At 41.1% G+C, this 22,072-nt stretch overlaps 2 protein-coding genes across 6 annotated transcripts; both read left to right on the forward strand.

Annotated features, from left to right (window-relative positions):
• The first annotated feature begins 593 nt into the window (after window positions 1-593).
• LOC310856392 (uncharacterized protein) lies at window positions 594-14,431 on the forward strand. 4 transcript variants are annotated; one of them, XR_014569088.1, is made up of 15 exons: window positions 594-753; window positions 2,523-2,701; window positions 2,834-3,546; window positions 6,025-6,178; window positions 6,341-7,056; window positions 7,226-7,537; window positions 7,895-8,051; window positions 8,246-8,293; window positions 8,726-8,850; window positions 9,114-9,419; window positions 9,575-9,734; window positions 9,847-10,136; window positions 10,700-10,756; window positions 11,563-13,555; window positions 13,783-14,431. XR_014569088.1 is itself a non-coding variant. In XM_083761798.1 (14 exons), exons 2-13 carry the CDS (start codon window positions 2,602-2,604, stop codon window positions 10,739-10,741), a joined length of 3,123 nt encoding a protein of 1,040 aa, XP_083617924.1. In that variant the 5' UTR covers window positions 594-753; window positions 2,523-2,601; the 3' UTR covers window positions 10,742-10,756; window positions 11,563-13,640. The 4 variants fall into 4 exon arrangements, 1 of the variants encoding a protein (XP_083617924.1); XR_014569089.1 differs by having other exon boundaries at window positions 9,847-10,130; XR_014569090.1 differs by having other exon boundaries at window positions 2,528-2,701.
• A 664-nt stretch (window positions 14,432-15,095) lies between these two features.
• LOC310855334 (uncharacterized protein) lies at window positions 15,096-22,051 on the forward strand. 2 transcript variants are annotated; one of them, XM_083760292.1, is made up of 7 exons: window positions 15,096-15,197; window positions 15,328-16,127; window positions 16,390-16,644; window positions 17,475-17,652; window positions 17,752-17,985; window positions 18,848-18,895; window positions 21,484-22,051. In XM_083760292.1, the coding sequence occupies exons 1-7, from the start codon at window positions 15,104-15,106 to the stop codon at window positions 21,558-21,560; spliced, it is 1,686 nt and encodes a 561-aa protein (XP_083616418.1). In that variant the 5' UTR covers window positions 15,096-15,103; the 3' UTR covers window positions 21,561-22,051. The 2 variants fall into 2 exon arrangements, with proteins under 2 accessions (XP_083616418.1, XP_083616419.1); XM_083760293.1 differs by having other exon boundaries at window positions 17,752-18,035; window positions 21,484-21,601.
• Window positions 22,052-22,072: the final 21 nt, after the last annotated feature.

The raw sequence follows: 22,072 nt of genomic DNA on the forward strand, positions 1-22,072 counted from the left end.
ATGTCTTAATGCTTTAAGTAGCATGTGATGTGTCAAATTAGGGGGTTTTCATAATTCTTAATCCATTGCAACCATTCATTTTGCACGAAAAACACTCCGGCCATGGCACTCACATTTGTGATGACAGCTATGGCCGTTTTTACTAGCCAAAGGAGTGTTTTTCGTGCAAAACTAACGCTTGCAATGGATTCAGAATCATGAAACCCCCCTAGTTTGACATGTCACATGCCACTTTAAAGCATAATGGAATTGTGAAAATGTTGCCTTGACAGTGGTACCCCCATTTTATGCTAATTTTGAAAATTGCCCAACATATGCAAATTAGCATCCGGAAGTTTCTAAATGCCGGGCGGACCCATACTCAACATTTCTAACATAAAACTTTAGGGTACTCAAAATGTCCGGGTTCACAATGGGCTGGCAAGTAGACTTATTGGCTTTGTACGGCAGCTAGGGCTCTGGGCGGGCCTGACACCCTCAAGGACCCCCGGGCGGCCTAGCCTGGTTGTCAGACTCTGACCTCCAGTGCGCTCAGTGGAGTGGGCGGGGTCTATGGGCTGGAAACCAGGCTACCCCGGGCCCGCAATCCCGCATGTCCTCTGTCATCCAAACCACTGTTGTTACTGTTGTATAATCAACATAGAAGGCTCTGATGGGCAGCCGCAGTACCTTAACCCCAACAGTGGGAGGCAATATGCCAATGGTTTGCTAGATATTATTTGCCGGAAACAAGAAAAGTACAGTTGGAGCGAGGTGAGTTTCGAACAGACTCTAAAATAAAAATAAAAACATATTTGTTCAAACGTCGGCATGGACAGTGGACACTCGCACGCCTTGTTGCTCGCGCGGGGGCGCTTCACGGCGAGCCGCCTCAGTCAGACAGGGCCGTTCTGAACGAGCGCTGAGCAGAGTACATTCCTCTTAGCAAATTAGCATATTAGCTACATTCCCTACTAGTGTAGAAGCCATGGATGTAATGCACAATGCCACTAGGTTTGGGTTGTGTTATACTTTGATTTTGCCTTGACATTAACTCCAAATATTGGCAAGATGATAACCGGAAGAGTGGGCACCTAACATTGTGGGCAGTGGGCAGAGTAAACGAGTGGGAACCTCTATTAAATTGGCTGTATTCTTTTCAAAAATAAGGCAATAAAGATTCAAAATGCATGTTTTTTTAACATGGTATGAAATAATGAACACTTAAGACCTATTATTTCATTTTCTACAAATTGTTACAAAGCCTGTGGGATAGTAGTACTAGTATCATGCTCATAAACAATAAGTTGAGGTCTGATAATGATTAACGCGACACTGTTCATCAGCTTGTGTGTGTGTGTGTGTGTGTGTGTGTGTGTGTGTGTGTGTGTGTGCGAGTGCGTGTGCGTGCGTGAGAGGGAGAGAGAGAGTCATGTTTTGCATTTCTCTAATCTCTACTCTGATGGAAATGGAATTGAACACCCTGTCTAGTATGCCACACATTATATTAATAAGTGATGATTAATCTCTAAGCTTGATTGATTGATTGAAGTATTTATTAACAGTTTTCAGAATGGGTACATTTCACATGAAAGCACAACTCAATACAAAGACTGTTACTGTGGACAACACACTGAAGCATTATACTTGTTTACAACAGGGACCACCATTTTCAATTCATCAGAACACTGCATAAGTGACAAGAGTTCTGTTGGCTGGTTTAACGGCAGCAAAGAATAGTATGAGATGGAAACCACCTGATCTCTATCTAGCGAGCACAAGGAGTTAGAATCATTGGTGTCAGATAATGAGCATTTACACTTTTTAATTTAATAGTTTTTCAATAAGCATGAGAAGGTTCAGACTTCAGAGGTTATTCCACAATAGGCCTATATGATCTGTTTTAGTCTTGTGATCTGATTATAAAAAAATAAAATCTCTGTAGTATTGTTGCATATATGTATGTATTTTGAGAGTAAATGAGGAATGTGAGAACTGGAGTTTGGTGTCGGGCTTATATTAGAAGAAGTGGCCTGGGTTGCAACCACAGGATCGCTGGCGCTGGGTAATAGAACAATATAGATACTATTGCTGTAAACAAACTATGGAATCCGTTAATTTGTCACTCAATGTCCACAGACTCTGACAGACAATTTGGACACTGAAAAAGATGCAGCCCTTTAATCTGCAGTGGAAATTTGTGTGATCTGTTTGTTTCTGCTTAAATGTTACTGTATATTTGAACAAAATGCAATGTCTCTTCCGTTCAAAAAAGTATTTAAAATCCTAAAAGTCAAGCACATCCGGAGGTTTACATTTTGGATCTGTAAACCCCTAACATTAATTAATCAGTTCCATCCAGCCTCGAATCTGGAACCAACCTGATTATTGGGAGGGATGACTTCAGACATCAATCGGCCCAATTGTCCTAGTGTGAGCCCAGCTCAAGATAGATTTGATTTTGAATTCAAGATCATTGTCATGTATTTAGGTCAGATGTGTAAAATGATGCCTGGTATTCCATTATCTTGTTTTTCATGAAGTCTAGTGCTGATAAATCAACTCCAGATCCGTCTGTGCCGGAGATCCTTGTTCTGTCATCTGAGAAACCCAGCTGAGTAAATGGAGGAAGGAGAAACAGATCATGAAGACACTTTCAGAGAGGAGGAAGATACAGACGAGAGTATGGAAGACAGTCTGAGTCAGCATCTTATTGATAAAGGTGAAGAAATATTAAGTCCAAAAAACATTCATTACTGTTAAGATTCTGGACTCTGTCTGCCAGAAACCTCTCTTTCACATTGTGTATTTGTTGTGGTTTATCTTAATAACAATGTGAGTTTGTTTCTTACAGGTTTGGGTATTTCTTCTGACACTGAGAATCCTTGTCCATCAGCAGAAGGTGATTTGAAGCAGGAAAATCGCAAGACGAAAGGTCCTCACCATTGTTCAGTTTGTGGGAAATCTTTTACTACAGCTAACCATGTGGAGCGCCACATTCGGGCAGTACACTCAGGGGACAGACCACACAGCTGTCCATTCTGTGGCAAGCGATTCAAGCAGAAAGAAGCTGTGGTTGTCCACCAAAGAGTGCACACCGGGGAGAAACCTTACTCGTGCACTGAGTGTGGAGTGAGTTATTCACAGCTAGGCTCTCTGAAGACGCACCAGATGCTGAGACATACCTCTGAGAGACCGTACCACTGCTCTGTATGCAGTAGAGGCTTCGTCCGAAGACGGCTTTTATTAGAACACGAAAGGACACACACAGGAGAAAGACCCTACCACTGCCCTTCATGTCTCAAATGCTTTGCTACAAGGACAGGACTGAGCGATCACCAAAAATCTCACACTAAGGAAAACCTCCACTCCTGCTCTCTTTGTGACAAGGTTTTCACCTCATCATCATCTTTGAAAGATCATGTGAGAAAGCACACAGGTCAGCCAGGACCCCACCCTTGCCCTCTATGCTGGAAGAGCTTCAATCGTCCTGGCTTGCTGAAGAAACACATGTCTATACACACAGGGGATGGAGACACATTGAATCCTGAAGACAACACTAGCAAGGTGAGACATGGATCATTCATCAATCAATCCTGGTGCTTTTCATCATGGGTTTAATAACACTGAAACAATGGGAGGATTGTTTCTTTGCTGCAATTAGTGTCGAGTTTACAGATATTTGTCTACAGAAACTAGTAAAATACGCACATCACTTAGTGGAGGTGCTGAGTTCAAAAGTGGCATCAGAAAAAGAACCCACACACTCATCTGCTCCCAAAAACCTTTGGAGCAGATGAGTGTGCGGGTTCTCTTCTCTCTTTCTCTTTTTCAGATATATAGAAGGATCAGACTTTTCATTGTCTTTTGTAGTATACTGTAGTTGCCCTCATACAGAAAGATGTGGTAAGACGTTTTCTTGGTTGTCCTACCTACACGGTACCAGTGTGATGTGTGTAAGGAAAGATTCTCCACTAAGAAAGCTTTCAAAAAGCACCAAACAATCTGCAAAAAGGAAGGATTGACCACAGAGTCACTCTCTCTATGAATGGTTCACTGCCACTAGGTGGACAGGACCAGGTGAATTTCCACATTTTGTCATAAATAATATTTTTCTGACAAATGCATTGACTAAAGTGCTTAGGAACGTTTGATTGTATTTCCTTTTTCCTAATTTTAGTAGCAGATAGGGGTACACATTTGTTTGTATAGTATCAGCAGCCAGCAGGGTTCATTAATTAGTTGGTCATTAATTAGTAATAAAGAATTTACTCTGTTTACATTTGTTTATCAGTTAAAAGAGTGACATAGAGATGGGTTTCATTGTGCAATGTAAATTGATGAGGAGACTATTTTAGATTATCAATTTCTAATCCACAGAGGAATATGTCTCACAAATATTTGGAGTTATCGCTGGGTCCCAATTCGTTAAAATCATGCACTTGGTGACAAGTTTTAGATTTTTGGCATGGTGTTAGGTATGGGCATAAGGTTTTCAAAAACCATCACAAACAAGTTTGACTCGCCCCCTAGTGGTCCGTTTGCAATTAATCTAATATTAAATGGGTCAGTATATGGTTACAAATCAAAATAATTGATAAAAGAGATTTTCCAATGGATTCTATTAGTTTTGGATATGCTAAATAATAACATACTAAAATGTAGGAAATAACAACTTCTGAAAAGGCATCATTTTCCAGATTGTTTCCACGAGCTGCTTAAAATGCCTATAAAGCTGGAATTTAATATGTAAAAAATCATATCAATTATGCACTCAATTATGCACACAAGTTGGGCTCACCCCCTAGTGGTCTGTTTGCAATAAATCCAATGCTAGCCTATTTAAAATAGGATTAATTGCAAACGAACCACTAGAGGCGAGGCAAGCCCAACTCGTTTGTGATGGTTTTTGAAAACCTTATGCCCATACCTAACACCATGCCAAAAATCACTAACTTGTCACCAAGTGCATAATTGTTATGATTTGGGCAGCCATCGTGGACGCCATCTTGAAAATGATGCCTTTCCAGAAGTTATTTCCCCCCAATTTCTTTGTATGTTATTTAGCATACCCAATACTAATAGAATCCATTGGAAAATCTCTTTTTATCAATTATATTGGTTTTTAACCATATACTTTAATTTTATATTCATTGCAAACAGACCACTGGCACTAGGGGACGAGCCCAACTCGTTTGCGATGGTTTTTGAAAACCTTATAACCATACCTAACACCAGGGCAAAAATCTAAAACCCTTTCACGAAGTGCACAATCTTGTTGAATTTGGACGAATTGGGACCCAGCTATTACAACACGGTCGGCAAGGAAACTACACAACATGAACCTCTAGTAAAGTGTCTTTGCACTTCTTTAAGGTTTACACTCGCAGACGCAGGGCAGTCTGCGAGTGATAGATATTTAGATATGAAAATCCCCCCCCCCCCAAATGTTAAAAAATAAAATATTTGAAAAATGGTCTCAAGTATACATGATGTGAACATGCATGGAGCATCGATTCATTATCAGACTTATTTTTATCCTTCAACTTCTTGTTTATGCCCCAAAATGACACAGTATACATTGATACAGTATACATGTTTTGTAGCAATTGTAGAAATATTAGACCTTAATATTGTCAAATGTTTAAGGATGCTTGAATCATGTACACTTTACTAAAAAACATTTTCCAAATATAATATATTTTTATATTTTGCCCCAAAAGAATGCCACTCTTCTATGGTGCACACCTATCCTGTTACTGGTGTGTGTTAGTGAGGTTGTAGGCGACCACGTTTGAAATACAAAATGCGAGACCCCACCAGTCAGCTTCTTCTCACCAGACAATGGAGTATCACCAAGCATGATGATGCACACGTCAGCCACACACTATTCTTTTCTAGTTCTGCTTCCTAATTATCAGGCACCCTGATGTCTAGTGCAGAGACAGAAATTTTCCTCCCAGTTGGTTTCCCTCCTACAAAACATGGCTAATTGTGTTTATTGGTAGAATATATTAAGATTGCATTGTCTTATTTTTTTCCTAGGATGCAGATGGCCAATTTAACACCTCTAATACCTTCACCGAACCCACATTTGGTAACCATGGTGACTCAAACTGGGGAAAAGGTTCAGTTTTGGATGAGGATATCAAAATGGAGAACGAGGAGTGTTCTGTCAGCGGTTTGATTAATTCAGATGGTGAGGAAGAGAACTGGAAGCCTGTTATAATCATTAAGTGGCAGCAAATTAGGATTGATCAAAACATTAATAATAATGTTTTGGGTCGAGTCTGCTGGACTGCAGTCTTCTGCATTGGTTACTTTTCCTGTCTTATTAACAATGTCAGTTTGTTTCTTACAGGAGGGGGTATTGTTTCTGACACTGAGAATCCTTGTCCACCAGCAGAAGTTGATTTAAAGCAGGAAGACGGCAAAATAAAAGATCCTCACCATTGTTCCGTTTGTGGAAAAGAATTCACGAAACTTTCGAATATTAAGCGCCACATGGCAACACATTCGGGGGTCAAACCATACAGCTGTCCGTACTGTAGCAAGCGATTCATACAGAAAGCAAGCCTGGTAGTCCACCAAAGATTGCACACCGGGGAGAAACCTTACTCGTGCTCTGAGTGTGGAATGAGTTATGCACAACTAGGCTGTCTGAAGAGGCACCAGCTGCTGAGACATACCTCAGAGGGTGGTAAGGTCTACCACTGCTCTGTATGCAGGAGAGGCTTCACCCGAAGATGCTATTTAATACAACATGAAAGGACACACACAGGAGAAAGACCCTACCACTGCCCTTCATGTCCAAAACGCTTTGCTTCAATGACAGGGCTGAAGGAGCATCAAAAATCTCATACAGAGGAAAACCTCCAGTCCTGCTCACTGTGTGACAAGGTTTTCACCTCATCAACAACTTTGAAAGATCATTTGAGAAAGCACACAGGACAGCCAGGACCCCACCCGTGCCATCTATGCCTGAAGAGCTTCAATCGTCCGGGCTTGTTGAAGAAACACATGCGTATACACACAGGAGATGGAGATATGTTGAATCCTGAAGACAACACTAGCAAGGTGAGACATGAATCATTCATCTGTGATATGTCAGTCCTTGTGCTCTTCATCATGGGTTTAAACACTGAAACTATGGGAAGATTGTTTCATTGTTGCCATTACTGGTGTGAGTTGTCTATATTGGCTGTTCAAATGAAAGACAATGTGATATCTTCATTGTTTTTTAAAGGAAACACCAAATCGATGTCTCCTGTGTGACAAATATTTCTCCACCGCTGATAAACTGGGGCAGCACAATCTCCTCCACCAGAGTGGGCTGCAGCATGTGTGTGAGATCTGTGACAGTGGTTTCACCACAAAATCCAGCCTGCAGCAACATGTGATGATGTCCCATACTGGACGGTACCAGTGTGATGTGTGTAAGGAAAGATTTTCCACCAAGAAAGCTTTCAGAAAGCACCAAACAATCCACAAAAAGGAAGCATTCACCACAGAGTCACTCGCTATGAATGATTCACTGCCATTGGGTGGACAGGACCAGGTGAATTTCCGTATTCGTCCCATGAATAATATTTGTCTGACAAATGTATGATTGACTCAATTGTTCAAGAGCTTTTGATTGTATTTCCTTTTCCCTAATGATAGTAGCATTAGCAGATGAGGGTAATCTACATACCAACACATATGGCTGTAATACCAATAGCAGTAGGGGTATCCATAGGTCATTAATAATGAGTACAATTTATATACTGTGTGTGTGTGTGTGTGTGTGTGTGTGTGTGTGTGTGTGTGTGTGTGTGTGTATAATATATATGGATGGATGGACGGAAAGATAGACACACAGTATATGTGTATATACTGTAGATAGATAAATGGTGCATTGTCATTTTTCTTCTAGGATGCAGATGGCCAATTCAACACTTCTGATTCCTTCACCTCAGAATCCACATTTGGTAACCATGGTGACTCAAACAAGGAAAAAGCTTCCGTTTTGGATGAGGATATCAAAATGGAGAACGAGGAGAGTTCTGTCAGCGGTTTGATTATTTCAGATGGTGAGGAAGAGAACTGGAATTATAAACTTTAATTGGCAGAAAATTAGGATCAATCAAAAACATTCATATTACTGTTAAGATTTTGGGCTGAGTCTTCCATAAACCCATCTTCCATATTGGTTGCTGTTGCTAATTCTTTTAAAGAACGATAAGTGTCTTATTATATTAACAGTAAGAGTTTGTGTGTCTTACAGGAGGGGGGATTGTTTCTGACACTGAGAATCCTGGTCCATCAGCAGAAGGTAATTTGAAGCAGGAAAACTGCAAGATGAAAAGTCCTCACCATCGTTCAGTTTGTGGGACATCATTTACTAGAGCTTACCATGTGCAGCGCCACATTCGGGCAGCACACTCAGGGGACAGACCGTACAGCTGTCCATTCTGCGTCAAGCGATTCTAGCAGAATAACATGTGGTAGTCCACCAAAGAGTGCACCCCGGGGAGAATATGTGGGAGAGGTTTCATCGATAAACGAAATTTAAGGCAACATGAAAGGGCGCACACAGGAGAAAAACCCAACCACTGCCCTTCATGTCCCTAATGCTTTGCTTCAAGGACAGGGCTGAGGGATCACCAAAAATCTCACACAGATGAAAACCTGCACTCATGCTCTCTCTATGACAAAGTTTTCACATCATTGTCATCTTTGAATGATCATTTGCGTCTGCACACAGGACAGAAGTCCAATCCTTGCCCTCTGTGCTGGAAGAGCTTCAATCGTCCGGGCTTGCTGAAGAAACACATGTGTATGCACACAGGAGGTGAAGACACATTCAAACCTGAAGACAACTCTAGCATGGTGAGACATGGATCATTCATAAATCATCAGTCAATCCTGGTTCTCTTGACCATGGGTTTAAACACTGAAGCAATGGGAAGATTGTTTCTGTGTTGCCATTACTTTAGAGTTAAAAAACATCTGCGACAAGGGATCTGACTTTGTTGTCTAGTGTTGTAGTATATGTCTGTCTACAGTAGTTGCCTTTTACAGATGAATGTGGTATGAGTTGTCTATATTGGTTGTCCAAATGAAAGACAATGTGGTATCTTAATCTTTTAAAGGAAACATCCAATCAATGTGTCCAGTGTGACAAATATTTCTCCACCCCTGAGAAACTGGAGCAGCACAATCTCCTCCACCAGAGTGGGCTGCAGCACATTTGTGAGATCTGTGACAGTGGTTTCACCACAAAATCCAGCCTGCAGCAACATGTGATGATGTCCCATACTGGACCGTACCAGTGTGATGTGTGTAAGGAAAGATTCTCCACCAAGAAAGCTTTCAGAAAGCACCAAACACTCCACAAAAAGGAAGCATTCACCACAGATATGAATGGTTGTTCACTGCCATTGGGTGGACAGGATCAGGTGAATTTCCACATTTTTACCATGAATATTGAATAATATTTGTCTGACAAATGCATGATTGACTAGATTGCTTAGGAGCTTTTGATTGTATTTTCCTTTTCCGCTTTTTAATAGCAAATGAGGGTAATATACTCATTTCTGCTTTTTCCCCCCAGGAGTGCTTCACCTCAGCACCCACATTTGGTAACCATGGTGACTCACACAGGGAAAAAGGTTCAGTTTTGGAGGATATCAAAACCGAGAACGAGGAGGGTGATGTCAGTGGTTTGATTAATTCAGATGGTGAGGAAGAAAATTGGAAGCCTGTTATAATCGGTAAGTGGCAGCAAATTAGGACTAGCAGTGATGATGATCACATTCAAATTATCAGTATTATCATTTGTCATGCATCATAACACTTCTTTACTGTCTTGCCACCTTTCATCAGAACAAAATGGCTGCCTGGAGAGCCAGGAAGGCAACAATGGCAAACCAAAGCACTGCTGTCCAGTGTGTGGCAGAGACTGTCAGAAGGCATCGGCGCTGGTTAAACACCTGAGGATCCACTCAGGAGAGCGTCCCTACCAATGTCCTACCTGTGGGAAAAACTTCACTCAGCAGGTCCACATGACTGAGCACCAGAGGATCCACACAGGGGAGAAGCCCTACACCTGCATGGTCTGTGGGAGGAGCTTCAGCTTTTCCAGCGCCATGCGGCGACACCAGCGCCTTGTAACGGTTTGAATTATTATTGGTTTTTGTAATAGTTTATTACTCTCAGTTTTAAACTTAACAAAGGATGGTACTGTTTATATAAACCCTTACATTAAGAATTATTTTCTAGTACAAGTAAATGTATAAGTTGTCTGTAACATGCATTGCATTATCTTTGCTATAACCGCAGAGCTCCTCCATGGCAGAGTGCAAAATACCTTTCCACAGTTTTCTTTTTTTAGATGAAATTAAATTTCAACCATTGTATTGAATTCTTGTGTGGCATGTGAAGACCAAAATACATGGTGTTAATGGTTGTTTGTATATAGAGCAACAATTCCATACCCATACAATTCCATACATGTTAAAAATTAATTATCTAGTCATGATAAGCATGATTAGTGAGTTTATACAAGACTCACAAAATGCTACATAACTTCAGTCATGGGAACTAATTAGTTCCCTGCAAGGACAGTTGGTAATGAGCTTGAAACGTCAAGCTAAGATTGTATTGGCATATAATATAATATACCGTTATTTATCAAATACTACAAAGTCTGAGCTTTATAATAATTTATGTTTTGCAGGGACGATGTCGTTATGGAGTCTTACTTTTGGACCAATGTTGAAATCACTTTTACAAGGCAAGTTTTCAAATTGTTGATGATTACCTCTCTGTGGTTCTGTTTGATTGCCAAACTCTGCTTTTCAATAGCCTTGTGAAAAATGTATCATCTTGTGAAATTCAATCACATTAAGTGGTTGCAGCAGATATAATCAGTTTATGTTGTTTAAATAAGTTTATATGGTCAAAAATCAGCTCATGGCCAAATCAGCTTATTTTTGTCCTACACAAATAAATTCCCATTGACAATGAATGGACAATTTTACGTAATAGTGTCTGAGCAAATGGACATGTTACGTCTTGATGATACAATGATAAGAGCGCACCTCACTTCACACAGATGTGATTTATTTTAAGTCTATCTGGTGCACAGTGTTTGAATCTTCCAAGTTCCTTGAGGGTGTTGCTTGAAGTTGCTTGATCGTGGCACCAGTCCGGAATCACACAACAGGTGTCTGTGAAGAAGGGGGAGGGTGGGGGCTGGGAAGCGTGATTTCTCTCTCCACTGTATCTTCTTCCGGAGGAAAATGTTGCCAATTCGATCCCGGTTTTAGAGCAAGGGAATACAATTATTCTTCCTCTCTTGTGTCCATCTTAGCCCTCAGTAAAGTTCCTTGTAGGTTCCTTGTTTCTTGCATATCTTGCTAAAACTAAATGTGGGTGGGTATAGAGACTAGGTTGTCTGGGTACCGGAATCTTCCACCTCCTGAGCAAGACACCGAACCCCTTCAGGGCTCATCAAAACCACCTGAGCAGCTATAAAAAGCAATTTACAAAAGCTATACCACTTTCTAATGTGATACTTGTGTTGTACATTCTCTGCAGTGTCCCAGTCGTCCTCCACATGGACAGGACCATGCCTTATCAGAACAATGGCGACTCTGAACCAAATGCACCGTCAAGGGAAACCCAAATCACCACCTAAACCTGGCTGTCGGTACTACATTCGGTTGTCCTCAAATGAAGACTTCATGTCAGCAATATCGGAAATTTTCCGGGAAGGAAGCAGTGGTCTTCATTCCTGGGGACGGACAGAACGGTGCCGTGTCATTTTTCCGACGGCGCGTTGGTCCGACCCCGCATTACTAACCATAACTGCACGCAAAGCCATGTTGTCTGAGTAATGGGATGGCTCGTTTTTTCACTGCGTTTTGCGGATCTGAAAGTAGTAGGCTTACTATTACTATAGGCTATCACTGGCTGTCTGCCTGTCACCAACACCCCACTAGACCCTACTAGACAGATGCGGAACCCTGCTAAAATAGACCCCGGTCCGAAAAAACTTTATACAGACTAAATATTCGGCGGCAGTGTGCAAACGTGATTGGCATAAAGTGAGGTTGTTGGGTTTTTTTACGCCCTCTGAAATTCGCTCTGATATTCGGACAAAGAAACGCACCAGTGTGCAAACACCTTTAGGGGCAGTCCCCGCACTCAACCTACAGGAGCACAACATGGTGCTGGTGGAGGGTGGCAGGACACAGGACCTTCCAGGTGTCAAACTGACTGTGGTCATTGATGTCATGACTATGGTCATGTAGTGAAGAAAAAACTCCTAAAAAAGTCTCCTAATACTGAAGTATATCATGGGACTATTTTATGGCATTGGTGTTTGCCAAAAATGTTGATAATTCCCTTCTGTATAAACAAAACTATTATGTCTGCTTAAAACGCTAACTATTTATTTTAAGGGTTGAATACATACAAAAAAAACCCAAAAAAGCACATGGAACAGATTTATACAAAAGAATGCGAAAGAATAACCCAAATAAGCCCAGGACTTTTTCCATTAATATCCTGTGTATTCAATGAATCGAGAACCCAGGAAGATAATTTCATCTTTCCTTGTGATGGCATTGTCACCCACTTTGACCGTGAACTTGTGTGAAGTCTAATTTGACCTTGTTTAATCTGGACCCAAGAAGAATGGATTCAGTTTTGCCTAGTTGTTGCCATAGTTTGTTATCAATGAGCCAGGTGCTGATTCAACCGAGTTCAGAGGTAAGGGTCTCTTGAACCTGCAATCTGTCCTTGCCTGAGACCAGGAGTGCTGAGTCATCTGCAAACAAGAACAGATTGCAGTCACATGCTGATGACATGTCGTTTACGTACACTAGGAACAGTAAAGGCCCTTTAGTATGCTTCCTCGAGGAACGTCGCAGCTCACTGGGAGGGAGCAGGATAGGGAGTGATCAGTGGAGTGATTTACAGTGTATTCCAGGTCAGTGTCCCATACCTTCGTTTGATTGGCTTGGCAGCAGATTTGAATGGGAGTAAAGGATACCAAGAGGTGCATGCACCTCTTGGTACCACAGCACCTCAAAGGCCCTTAAAACAAGGCTCCCTGCCCACTTTGACAAGCTGGAATGGCTTAGGGTTGTCGACAAAGTACAACATCTTGCTATGGGTCTGGTCCACAAGATTCGATACACCACCAAGATACCCATGTACCTGTCTAAATACTTCCTTAATGTCAACGAAGTCCACACCCACAACACCTGGGGTGGGACTAAATTATTTTCGCTCCTATGCCACCAAAATGTGGAACGCCCTACCAACAGTCATTAAGACATGCTAAACCCTTGACTCCTTCAAAAGGGCACCTACGGACAGCTGCAATTCGAAACTGGCCCCTGTAAAATCTGAATCCCCACCCACCCCTTTTCCCCTTCACTGTATATTTATTTTCCCTGTTTACCTCCTTTATGATGATTTCCTGTTCTTTGTCTATATAGAAGTGTATATTTGTACGTCTCATGTTATGATGAATTGAACAAGGTGGACTCTCTTGTAAACAAGTGTAGTGCTTTATTGGGTCGTCCACTCACTGTTGTTTTTGTATTGAGTTGTGCTTGAAATATACTGTACTGTAAACTGTTAATAAATAGCCTACTTCAATCAATCAATCAATCAAACCAGAGCCTTTTGTGGTGTTTCTGGACAACCACCGAATCACTCAAGTCAAATTGTGTCAAAAAATGTGTCAAATTTGAAGTCGGTGGGGCAGCCTGGTGGTGCATTTATAGTTGGCGATTTGGCATACAGTGCAGTGCGTACAGCCTGGCAGTAGTCGCAGTACCATAACCCCAACAGTGGGAGGCACTAGTACCATAGAGTTGGGCAGTACGCGTACGTCAATGGTTTGGTTTTGGTTATAATTCGCCGGAAACAGAAGAAGAGTGCAGTTGGAGCGAGGTGAGTTTCGAACAGACTCAATAAAATATGTAAATATACATATGTATATTTGTTTGTTTAATTTTCATGCTGAACAGTTGAGTCTGAAGCTCGCACGCCTAGTTGTGCGCCCAGGCGCGCTTCACGACGAGCTCAGTCTAGTCCCATACTACAGTTCAGTTACTAAATCAACCTGAACGAGCGTTGAGCACATTTCTCATAGCTAATTAGCATAGCTATATTCATCTGCACTACTAGTGTAGAAGCCATGATGTACTGCACCATGTCACTAGGTTTGGGTCCGTTGTGTATTTGTTACCTTGACATTATTAACTCCAAATATTGGCAAGATGGTATGGTAGGCCTAATGCTAGCCATGGTTGGTTCACATGACGCTCCTAGCCTCGTACTTCATGTTTTCTGATGATACTAGCTCTGAAACATGACAGTCATGACGCAACTTCACCCTGTTTTACGCACTTTCGCAATTTACAACGTTAACGTCTACATACACTTTCAGATTTCAAATGTAAAGTGCTCAACCCAGGGCCACGGATGTTACAATTCTGCTCGGGCGGGTATAAGCACCTGTATCTTCCGTATTGTTAAATAAAAATCAATTTAAATCCGATTGGTGGCAATTTTCTCCGTTTTTTCGCTATATGCTTTCAACTACACGCCCCTATCGGTTAGGAGGTATTTTGCACTGATACATTAACAACTATGACTAACAACTATGAGAAAATGGATAGTTTTAACACCTGTACATGGTGTCAGAAAATGAGCATTTTGAGGTTTTTTTAATAAGCACGAGAAGGTTGAGATTGTATCTTCATACATAATCTGTTTTTGTCTTGTGATTATATATAAAAAAAGAATCTCTGTATTGTTGAATAATTATTTTTTGTGAGTAAATGAGGAAGGTGAGAACCCTGGAGTTTGGTGTCGGGGCTTCGCAGCCTGGGTTGTTATAGATACTATTGCCGTAAGCCAACTATTAATGGAATACATTAATTTGTCACTCAATGACTACAGACTGATGGACAATGTGGACACTTAAAAAGATGCATCAATCTGCAGCAGAAATCTGTGTAAAATGATGCCTGGTATTCCATTCTCTCCTGTTTTTCATGAAGGCCAGTGCTGATAAATCAACTGCAGATCACAAATTGTATAACACCCAGCTGAGTAAATGGAGGAAGGAGAAACAGATCATGAAGACACATTCAGAGAGGAGGAAGATACAGATGAGAGTATGGAAGACAGTCAGCAACTTATTGATGAAGGTGAAGAAATATATTAAGTCCAAAAAACATTCATTACTGTTTTGTCCTGAGTCTGTCAGAAGCCTCTATCCGCATTGGTTACCTTTTGCTCATTGTTTAAAAGTGTCTAATAACAGACATTTTCTTACAGGAGGTGGGATTGTTTCTGACACTGAGAATCCTTGTTCATCATCAGAAGGCGATTTGAAGCAAGAAAACTGCAAAATGAAAGGTCGTCACCATTGTTCAATTTGTGAGAAATCATATTCCAGACCTGAACATTTGCAGCGCCACATTCGGGCAGCACACAAAGGGGTCGGACTGTACCATAGCTGTCCATACTGTAGCAAGCAATATCGGAAGAAAGAACATCTAGTAGTCCACCAAAGAGTGCACACCGGGGAGAAACCTCACTCATGCTCTGTATGCAGTAGAGGCTTCACCCGAAGACGGCATTTATTAGAACATGAAAGGACACACACAGGAGAAAAACCGTACCACTGCCCTGGATGTCCCAAAAGCTTTGCTACAAGGACAGGGCTGAGTGATCACAAAAAATCTCACACAAAAGAAAACCTCCTCTCCTGCTCTCTGTGTGACAAAGTTTTCACAGCATCGTCATCTTTGAATGATCATTTGCGCGTGCACAGCGGACAGAAGCCCCACCCATGCCCTCTGTGCTTGAAGACCTTCAATCGTCCGGGCAAGCTGAAGAAACACATGAGTATGCATACAGGAGATAGTGTAAGCCTTCACTCCTGTTCTATCTGTGTCAAATATTTCACAGAATTGTCATCTTTGAATGATCATTTGCGTCTGCACACCGGACAGAAGTCCCACCCATGCCCTCTGTGCTTGAAGAGTTTTAATCGTCCGGGCAGATTGAAGAAACACATGCGTATACACACAGGAGATGTAGATACGTTGAATCCTGAAGACAACACTAGCAAGGTGAGACATGGATCATTCATCAGTATGCTCTTGTGCTCTTCATGGGTTTAAACACTGAAACAATGGGAAGATTGTTTCATTGTTGCCATTTCTGTAGAGTTTACCGATATTTGTCTAGACATCAGCAACAAAGGATCAGACTTTTCATTGTCTATTGTAGTATGTATACAGTAGTTGCCTTTTGGAGAAATATTTGGTTTCGGTATGAGTTGTCTGTTCAAATGAAAAATGTGGTATCTTCTTTTTAAATTGTTTTGTCCAGTGTGATGAATATTTCTCCACCTCTGAGAAACTGGAGCAGCACAATCTCCTCCACCAGAGTGGGCTGCAGCATGTGTGTGAGATCTGTGACAGTGGTTTCACCACAAAATCCAGCCTGCAGCAACATGTGATGATGTCCCATACTGGACCATACCAGTGTGATGTGTGTAAGGACAGATTCCCCAACAAGAAAGCTTTCAGAAAGCACCAAACACTCCACAAAAATGGTTCACTGCCATTAGGTGGACAGGACCAGGTGAATTTGCACATTTCTGCCATGAATAATATTTGTCTGACCAATGCATGATTGACTATGACTAAATTGCTTAGGAGCTTTTGGTTGTATTTCCCTTTTCCACATTTAATAGCAAATTTGGGTCATTTTTAAACTTTAGTTCCACATCTGTTCAAGCTTACAATAAGTACCCAGCTCTTGTACAAGTTAATATTGTCACATACCAACACATTTGGCTGTAGTACCAACTAGCGGTATGGGGTATCTGCTTTGTTTGCGTTTGTTTATGTGCTAAAAGAGTGACTTTGTGACGTGTTTTGACTATTTTAGATCAATTTCAAATCCACATACTGTAGCAAGATATCTCACGGATATTTGGAGTTACAACACGAAATGGAAACTACACAATATCAACCTCTTTGCACTTTAAGGTATACACTCGCTCACAGAGCACAGTGTATAAACGATCCAAAAATGCATTGGTGAATATTTTACATTAAACTATTAATTTGGCGATGCCTCATTCATACAGGTTGATGGCTTTTCGCTGTGATCACTTTTATTGTGAGGATGTACTCATGACATGAGTAACAGTTTAATCCGTCTTAATCAGTCAATCAGGCTTCTTCTAAAATACAGACTGAGGATAATCTTTCAGCTTTAAATATGGTTGAGTGAATGACTCAGACTAAACCAGGGTTCCCCAATTAATTTTCCTCAAGGGCCATATTTTGGCTGGGGGCCGAGTCCGCACGCGAGAGGTCGAGGTCTTGCCCGGCAGTACCATGTAGGTATCTCTAGTAATATACATTTCATACAGAAATGGTGAATTAATTGTCTTTTTTCCCCAGGATGCAGATGGCCAATTCAACACCTCTGAGTCCTTTACCTCAGCACCTAAATGTGACTCAAACGGGGAAAAAGGTTCAGTTTTGGATGAGGATATAAAAATGGAGAACGAGGAGTGTTCTGTCAGCGGTTTGATTAATTCAGATGGTGAGGAAGAGAACTGGAACCCTGTTATAATCGGTAAGTGGCAGCAAATTAGGACTAGTGAGTGATGATCGCATTATTGGTAGTAGTATTTGTCATCCATTAACTACTTTACCGTCTTGCTACCTTCGTTAGACCAAAATGGCTGCCCGGAGAGCCAGGAAGGCAACAATGGAAAACCAAAGCACTGCTGTCCAGTGTGTGGCAGAGACTGTCGGAAGGCCTCAGCGCTGGTGAAACACCTGAGGATCCACTCAGGAGAGCGTCCCTACCAATGTCCTACCTGTGGGAAAAACTTCACCCAACAGGTCCACATGACTGAGCACCAGAGGATCCACACAGGGGAGAAGCCCTACACCTGCATGGGCTGTGAGAAGAGCTTCACCTTTTTCAGCGCGTTGCGACGACATCAGCGCCTTGTAACTGTTTTATTTATTATTTCCATTGTTTCCATAATAGTTCTCAGTTTTTAACTTTACAGGATGGTTTTTATAAACCCTTACATTAAGAATTATTTTCTAGTACATGCATATTTGTACTAGGAAAAAAATGGAAATGGTAAAGAATGACTGCAGAAACCAAATAATATCTGTTCAGGATCAATAAAAGACCCAATGCATGTCCCTGTCTTTAGTGACAATAATAATGGATTGCATTTTTATAGCGCTTTTCTATGCACTACTCAAAGCGCTTTACAATGGTCCATTCATATGTTATTATTGATTGCAGTGTGTGACGACACACACACTTCCTCAACTTATGCAGGTGAATGTACTGTAACATGCAATGCATTATTTTTGCTATTACAGTGAAATCTCCATGGCAGTGCTTAAAATACCTTTAAAAATACCTTACCACTAGGGGGCAGCCGTGTATTTTAATAGGTTAAACGTTGAGATTCATCCTATTGACTTAAAATTAAATCACAAAGATAATGCTAACCATTGTCTTGAATTCTTGTGTGCCATGTGAAGACCATAAACCGTATGGGTTGTATAGAAACAATGTTACCTATGTTATTACATGTTTACTGACAGCCACATAACTCATTTCAAGTCATTTTAACTAATTAGTTGCCTGCAAGGACAGTTGGTGATTCAAACAAGTTAAGCTATTGTGTTGACGACAACTAACGAAGATCGATAATAAATGAAATACTGTAGAATGAATTTGTCAAATTGTAACGACTGCTAAGCAGTTTGAGCTTCATTTGTTTTTTTTGTTTTTGCAGGGACGATGTCATGGGATTTTAGACAAATGTTGACGTCAGTTTTTCAAGGTGAGTTTTCAGTTTAAGTACAATGAATTGACTCCTAGGCTACGGTTATACGTATGAGATTGAAGGAGAAATGATGAATCAAGAAGTGCCCAGCAGCTCAGTCTGGTTGGTTGCTTCTGCAAATCTCACAGAACTGCTTTAAATGAAATTATGATTGGTGTGATTGAGTTTTGAAGTAGGTTGATTATCATATTAGCGTACAATTTCTGTATGTATTGCAGAACAGTTGTTACAAGAAGTATTCTTTTTAGCTTAAAGGAGTAGTTCACCCCAAAGAATATTGTCTCCACCAGGCGAAGGCATGGGGAGATTATGTTTTGTAGTCTCCGTCCATCCCTCAGTGTGTGTGTGTCGTCGATCTGTGTACAGCTAATCTCCGGCACCGTTGGCCCGGTCGATGCTCGAAGCTCCACCCACGCGGCAGATTGCTGCGTCAGCCAGATTCCCGGAAAAGCTTGCCCCCGCGGCATTCTGACGTGTGGGTGGAGCTTCTTTTCCATCCACCAGCTGTCTAAAAAAACGGGAAAGACGCAAAACACAGCTTCTTCTGTCCACGCATGGAAGTTCAAGTGTGCCCAGGCTGTCTGTGTGAAACGCCACTAGGAGGCCCAGTATCTATAGTCATGTGATCAAGATCAGCTCAGTGGCCTGGTGGTTAGAGTGTCCGCCCTAAGGCTTCCAAAGTTTGCAAGATTGGCCCGTTTCGAACATTTCCTGAAGAAGACCTTACATTTCGAAAACTTTGGTTTCTGTTAATAAACTTCCAGCATCGTGGCTATGAGTGTGCAGCCCTTTTCTTCTTTTTCATTGTTCATCGCCATAGGCCTTTAACACCTCATTAATATTGGTGTGCGACCTTCTCCTGCCTATTTATCCGTTTTGAACAAAATAATTTGAGGGAATGTTTATGTGCACATTCCTACTAGGCCTAGGAATAAATTCCACCTTTTTCACATTGGCCTGTTATAGACCGATTCCGTACCGGTTTCATGGTCGCAGCCTACGTATTTCCTGTAGGCGGACTCGACGTAGCTGCGGGGGTAAAACCCTCACCAGGCGCACATCTTCCACTACAGTGAACGGCAGAGTGACTGATGTTAGTTTGCCTCAAACTTTACTCCTTTACCTGCTTTTTTACTAACACTAACATTACAAAGATGCCCAGAACATCGAGATGAACCTGTGTAGTTTATGGCTGCTCCAACAGTAGTGGCAACATAACAAATAAAATAAAACGGAATGTCTATATCCACCGCGATGGCTGAGACCAGAGCCATTGAGCAATGGTTGAGACAAAGCAGTGAAAGATACATAACGCCAGTCTTACCCAATACCAAATATTTCTGTTTTATTAACACAAGGCTGCTGTACTTTATACCTCATACTTTAAATGCTTAGTATGAGGTATAAAATACAGCAGCCTTGTGTTCATAAAACAGAAAGATTGGGTATTGGGTAAGACTGAAATTATGTATCTTGCAGGATTCTTCACTGCTTTGTCTCAACCATTACTCAATGGCTCTGGTCTCAGCCATCGCGGTGGATATTAGACATTCCGTTTTATTTTATTTGTTATGTTGCCACTACTGTTGGAGCAGCCATAAACTACACAGGTTCATCTCGATGTTCTGGGCATCTTTGTAATGTTAGTGTTAGTAAAAAAGCAGGTAAAGGAGTAAAGTTTGAGGCAAACTAACATCAGTCACTCTGCCGTTCACTGTAGTGGAAGATGTGCGCCTGGTGAGGGTTTTACCCCCGCAGCTACGTCGAGTCCGCCTACAGGAAATACGTAGGCTGCGACCATGAAACCGGTACGGAATCGGTCTATAGCGCCACCAGCAAGTGAACAAAATGCCTCGAATCATGACTTTGAATGTCAAATTGCCATTAAAGGCGTAAGAAGAAATTGCACCCTTTTCATATTGGCCTATTATAGCGTCACTAGGAAGCCACGATTTATAACCTACCTGGCCTGGTGGAGACCTGTGCTCAGAGGAGCACTTTTTCTAATTTCCTATCAATTACACACCCCATGAAGTCTTGAATTCATGGACATTCTTTTGTTTTTGGCGCATTCCTGAGCCAATCATTTGATGATATAGGAGTCTCAATTGAACTGTTATGATTATGAAGGGGGTTCCCTGGAGTTGGCCTTAAGCACAGAAGGGGGTCAATGACAAAGAGTTTAAGGATGTTTGGTAAACCTAATTAGGTACAGTATTAGGCTCCATGTAAGTCATTGATGTAAATCAGTAACTTTACATTTTAATTTCCAAATGCACGGGAAAAACAAAAAAGATGGTAGCCTATGCAGAGAAATCTATGCATCTAAGAGTACTGTGTTCTGGGGAAAGAAATGCATTGTTTTAAAAGTGTAATGTTTGAAAATGTTTTAAAATAGGCATAGCCTGTTTAAAACATAGGCCTGCAAAATAGAAATCATACACTTTACAGATGTAGCTATAGATGGAATTCTCATTTGTTGCATATCTTTTTGGATTAACAAAGTCTTCATATTTCTGGTTTGTTTAAAAAGGTTAAGAGTTTCTTTTAACAATTTGACAATCTGTGCAGTGTTGTGCATACAGTATCTGCAGTGTCCCAGTCTTCCTCCACATGGGCTGGACCGGACCCCATCACGACCATGGCAAGTTGGCAACGCTGAACCAAATCACCTAAACCTGTCGGTGCTACATTTCGTCTAAACGGAAAGGAAGCAGTGTTTTTCATTCCTGGGGAGGGCCAGGGACAACGTGGTGCTGGTGGAAGGTGGCAGGACAGGACCTTTGGTCATGTAGTGAAGGATTTGTTTGTTTTCCCTGTTTGATCTACTGTATCATTGGAAGTATTATTTAATACATTTATGATTTGTAATGGAATTGGTGTATGTCATGACATATAAAGTCAAAAATCTATTGCTTGCTTTCAGCCGCAGGATTGAAATAGATTAATATAATTATAGTCGATATAGGCTACTCATACTTTTTTTTCTGAGTGAGGTTGAATTATATCGCTGTCTCTTTGAAGTGGAGTAATCCAGAACTTTATTGAAATTAAATATTTTTTGGTTTAAGTTGGTTTGGTTGGTATTGCTTATTAAATATATAAAACCGGTTTTAAGATAACCAGAGGATAGTGACCATTATAATTAAAAATGTGCAAATCTTTATTCTGATC

Source organism: Protomyctophum parallelum (assembly GCF_964188405.1).
Source record: "Protomyctophum parallelum genome assembly, chromosome: 3".
NCBI lineage: Eukaryota > Metazoa > Chordata > Actinopteri > Myctophiformes > Myctophidae > Protomyctophum > Protomyctophum parallelum.

What these genes read in the sequence shown, in the direction of transcription:
- LOC310856392 (XM_083761798.1), top strand. Translation starts at nt 2,602, where the DNA reads ATGGAGGAAGGAGAAACAGATCATGAAGACACTTTCAGAGAGGAGGAA. An exon ending in TCAGCATCTTATTGATAAAG is followed by an intron (nt 2,702 to 2,833) that starts GTGAAGAAATAT and finishes TGTTTCTTACAG; the next exon opens with GTTTGGGTATTTCTTCTGAC. An exon ending in CGGTTTGATTATTTCAGATG is followed by an intron (nt 8,052 to 8,245) that starts GTGAGGAAGAGA and finishes TGTGTCTTACAG; the next exon opens with GAGGGGGGATTGTTTCTGAC.
- LOC310855334 (XM_083760292.1), top strand. Translation starts at nt 15,104, where the DNA reads ATGGAGGAAGGAGAAACAGATCATGAAGACACATTCAGAGAGGAGGAA. An exon ending in TCAGCAACTTATTGATGAAG is followed by an intron (nt 15,198 to 15,327) that starts GTGAAGAAATAT and finishes ATTTTCTTACAG; the next exon opens with GAGGTGGGATTGTTTCTGAC. An exon ending in CATTAGGTGGACAGGACCAG is followed by an intron (nt 16,645 to 17,474) that starts GTGAATTTGCAC and finishes TTTTTTCCCCAG; the next exon opens with GATGCAGATGGCCAATTCAA.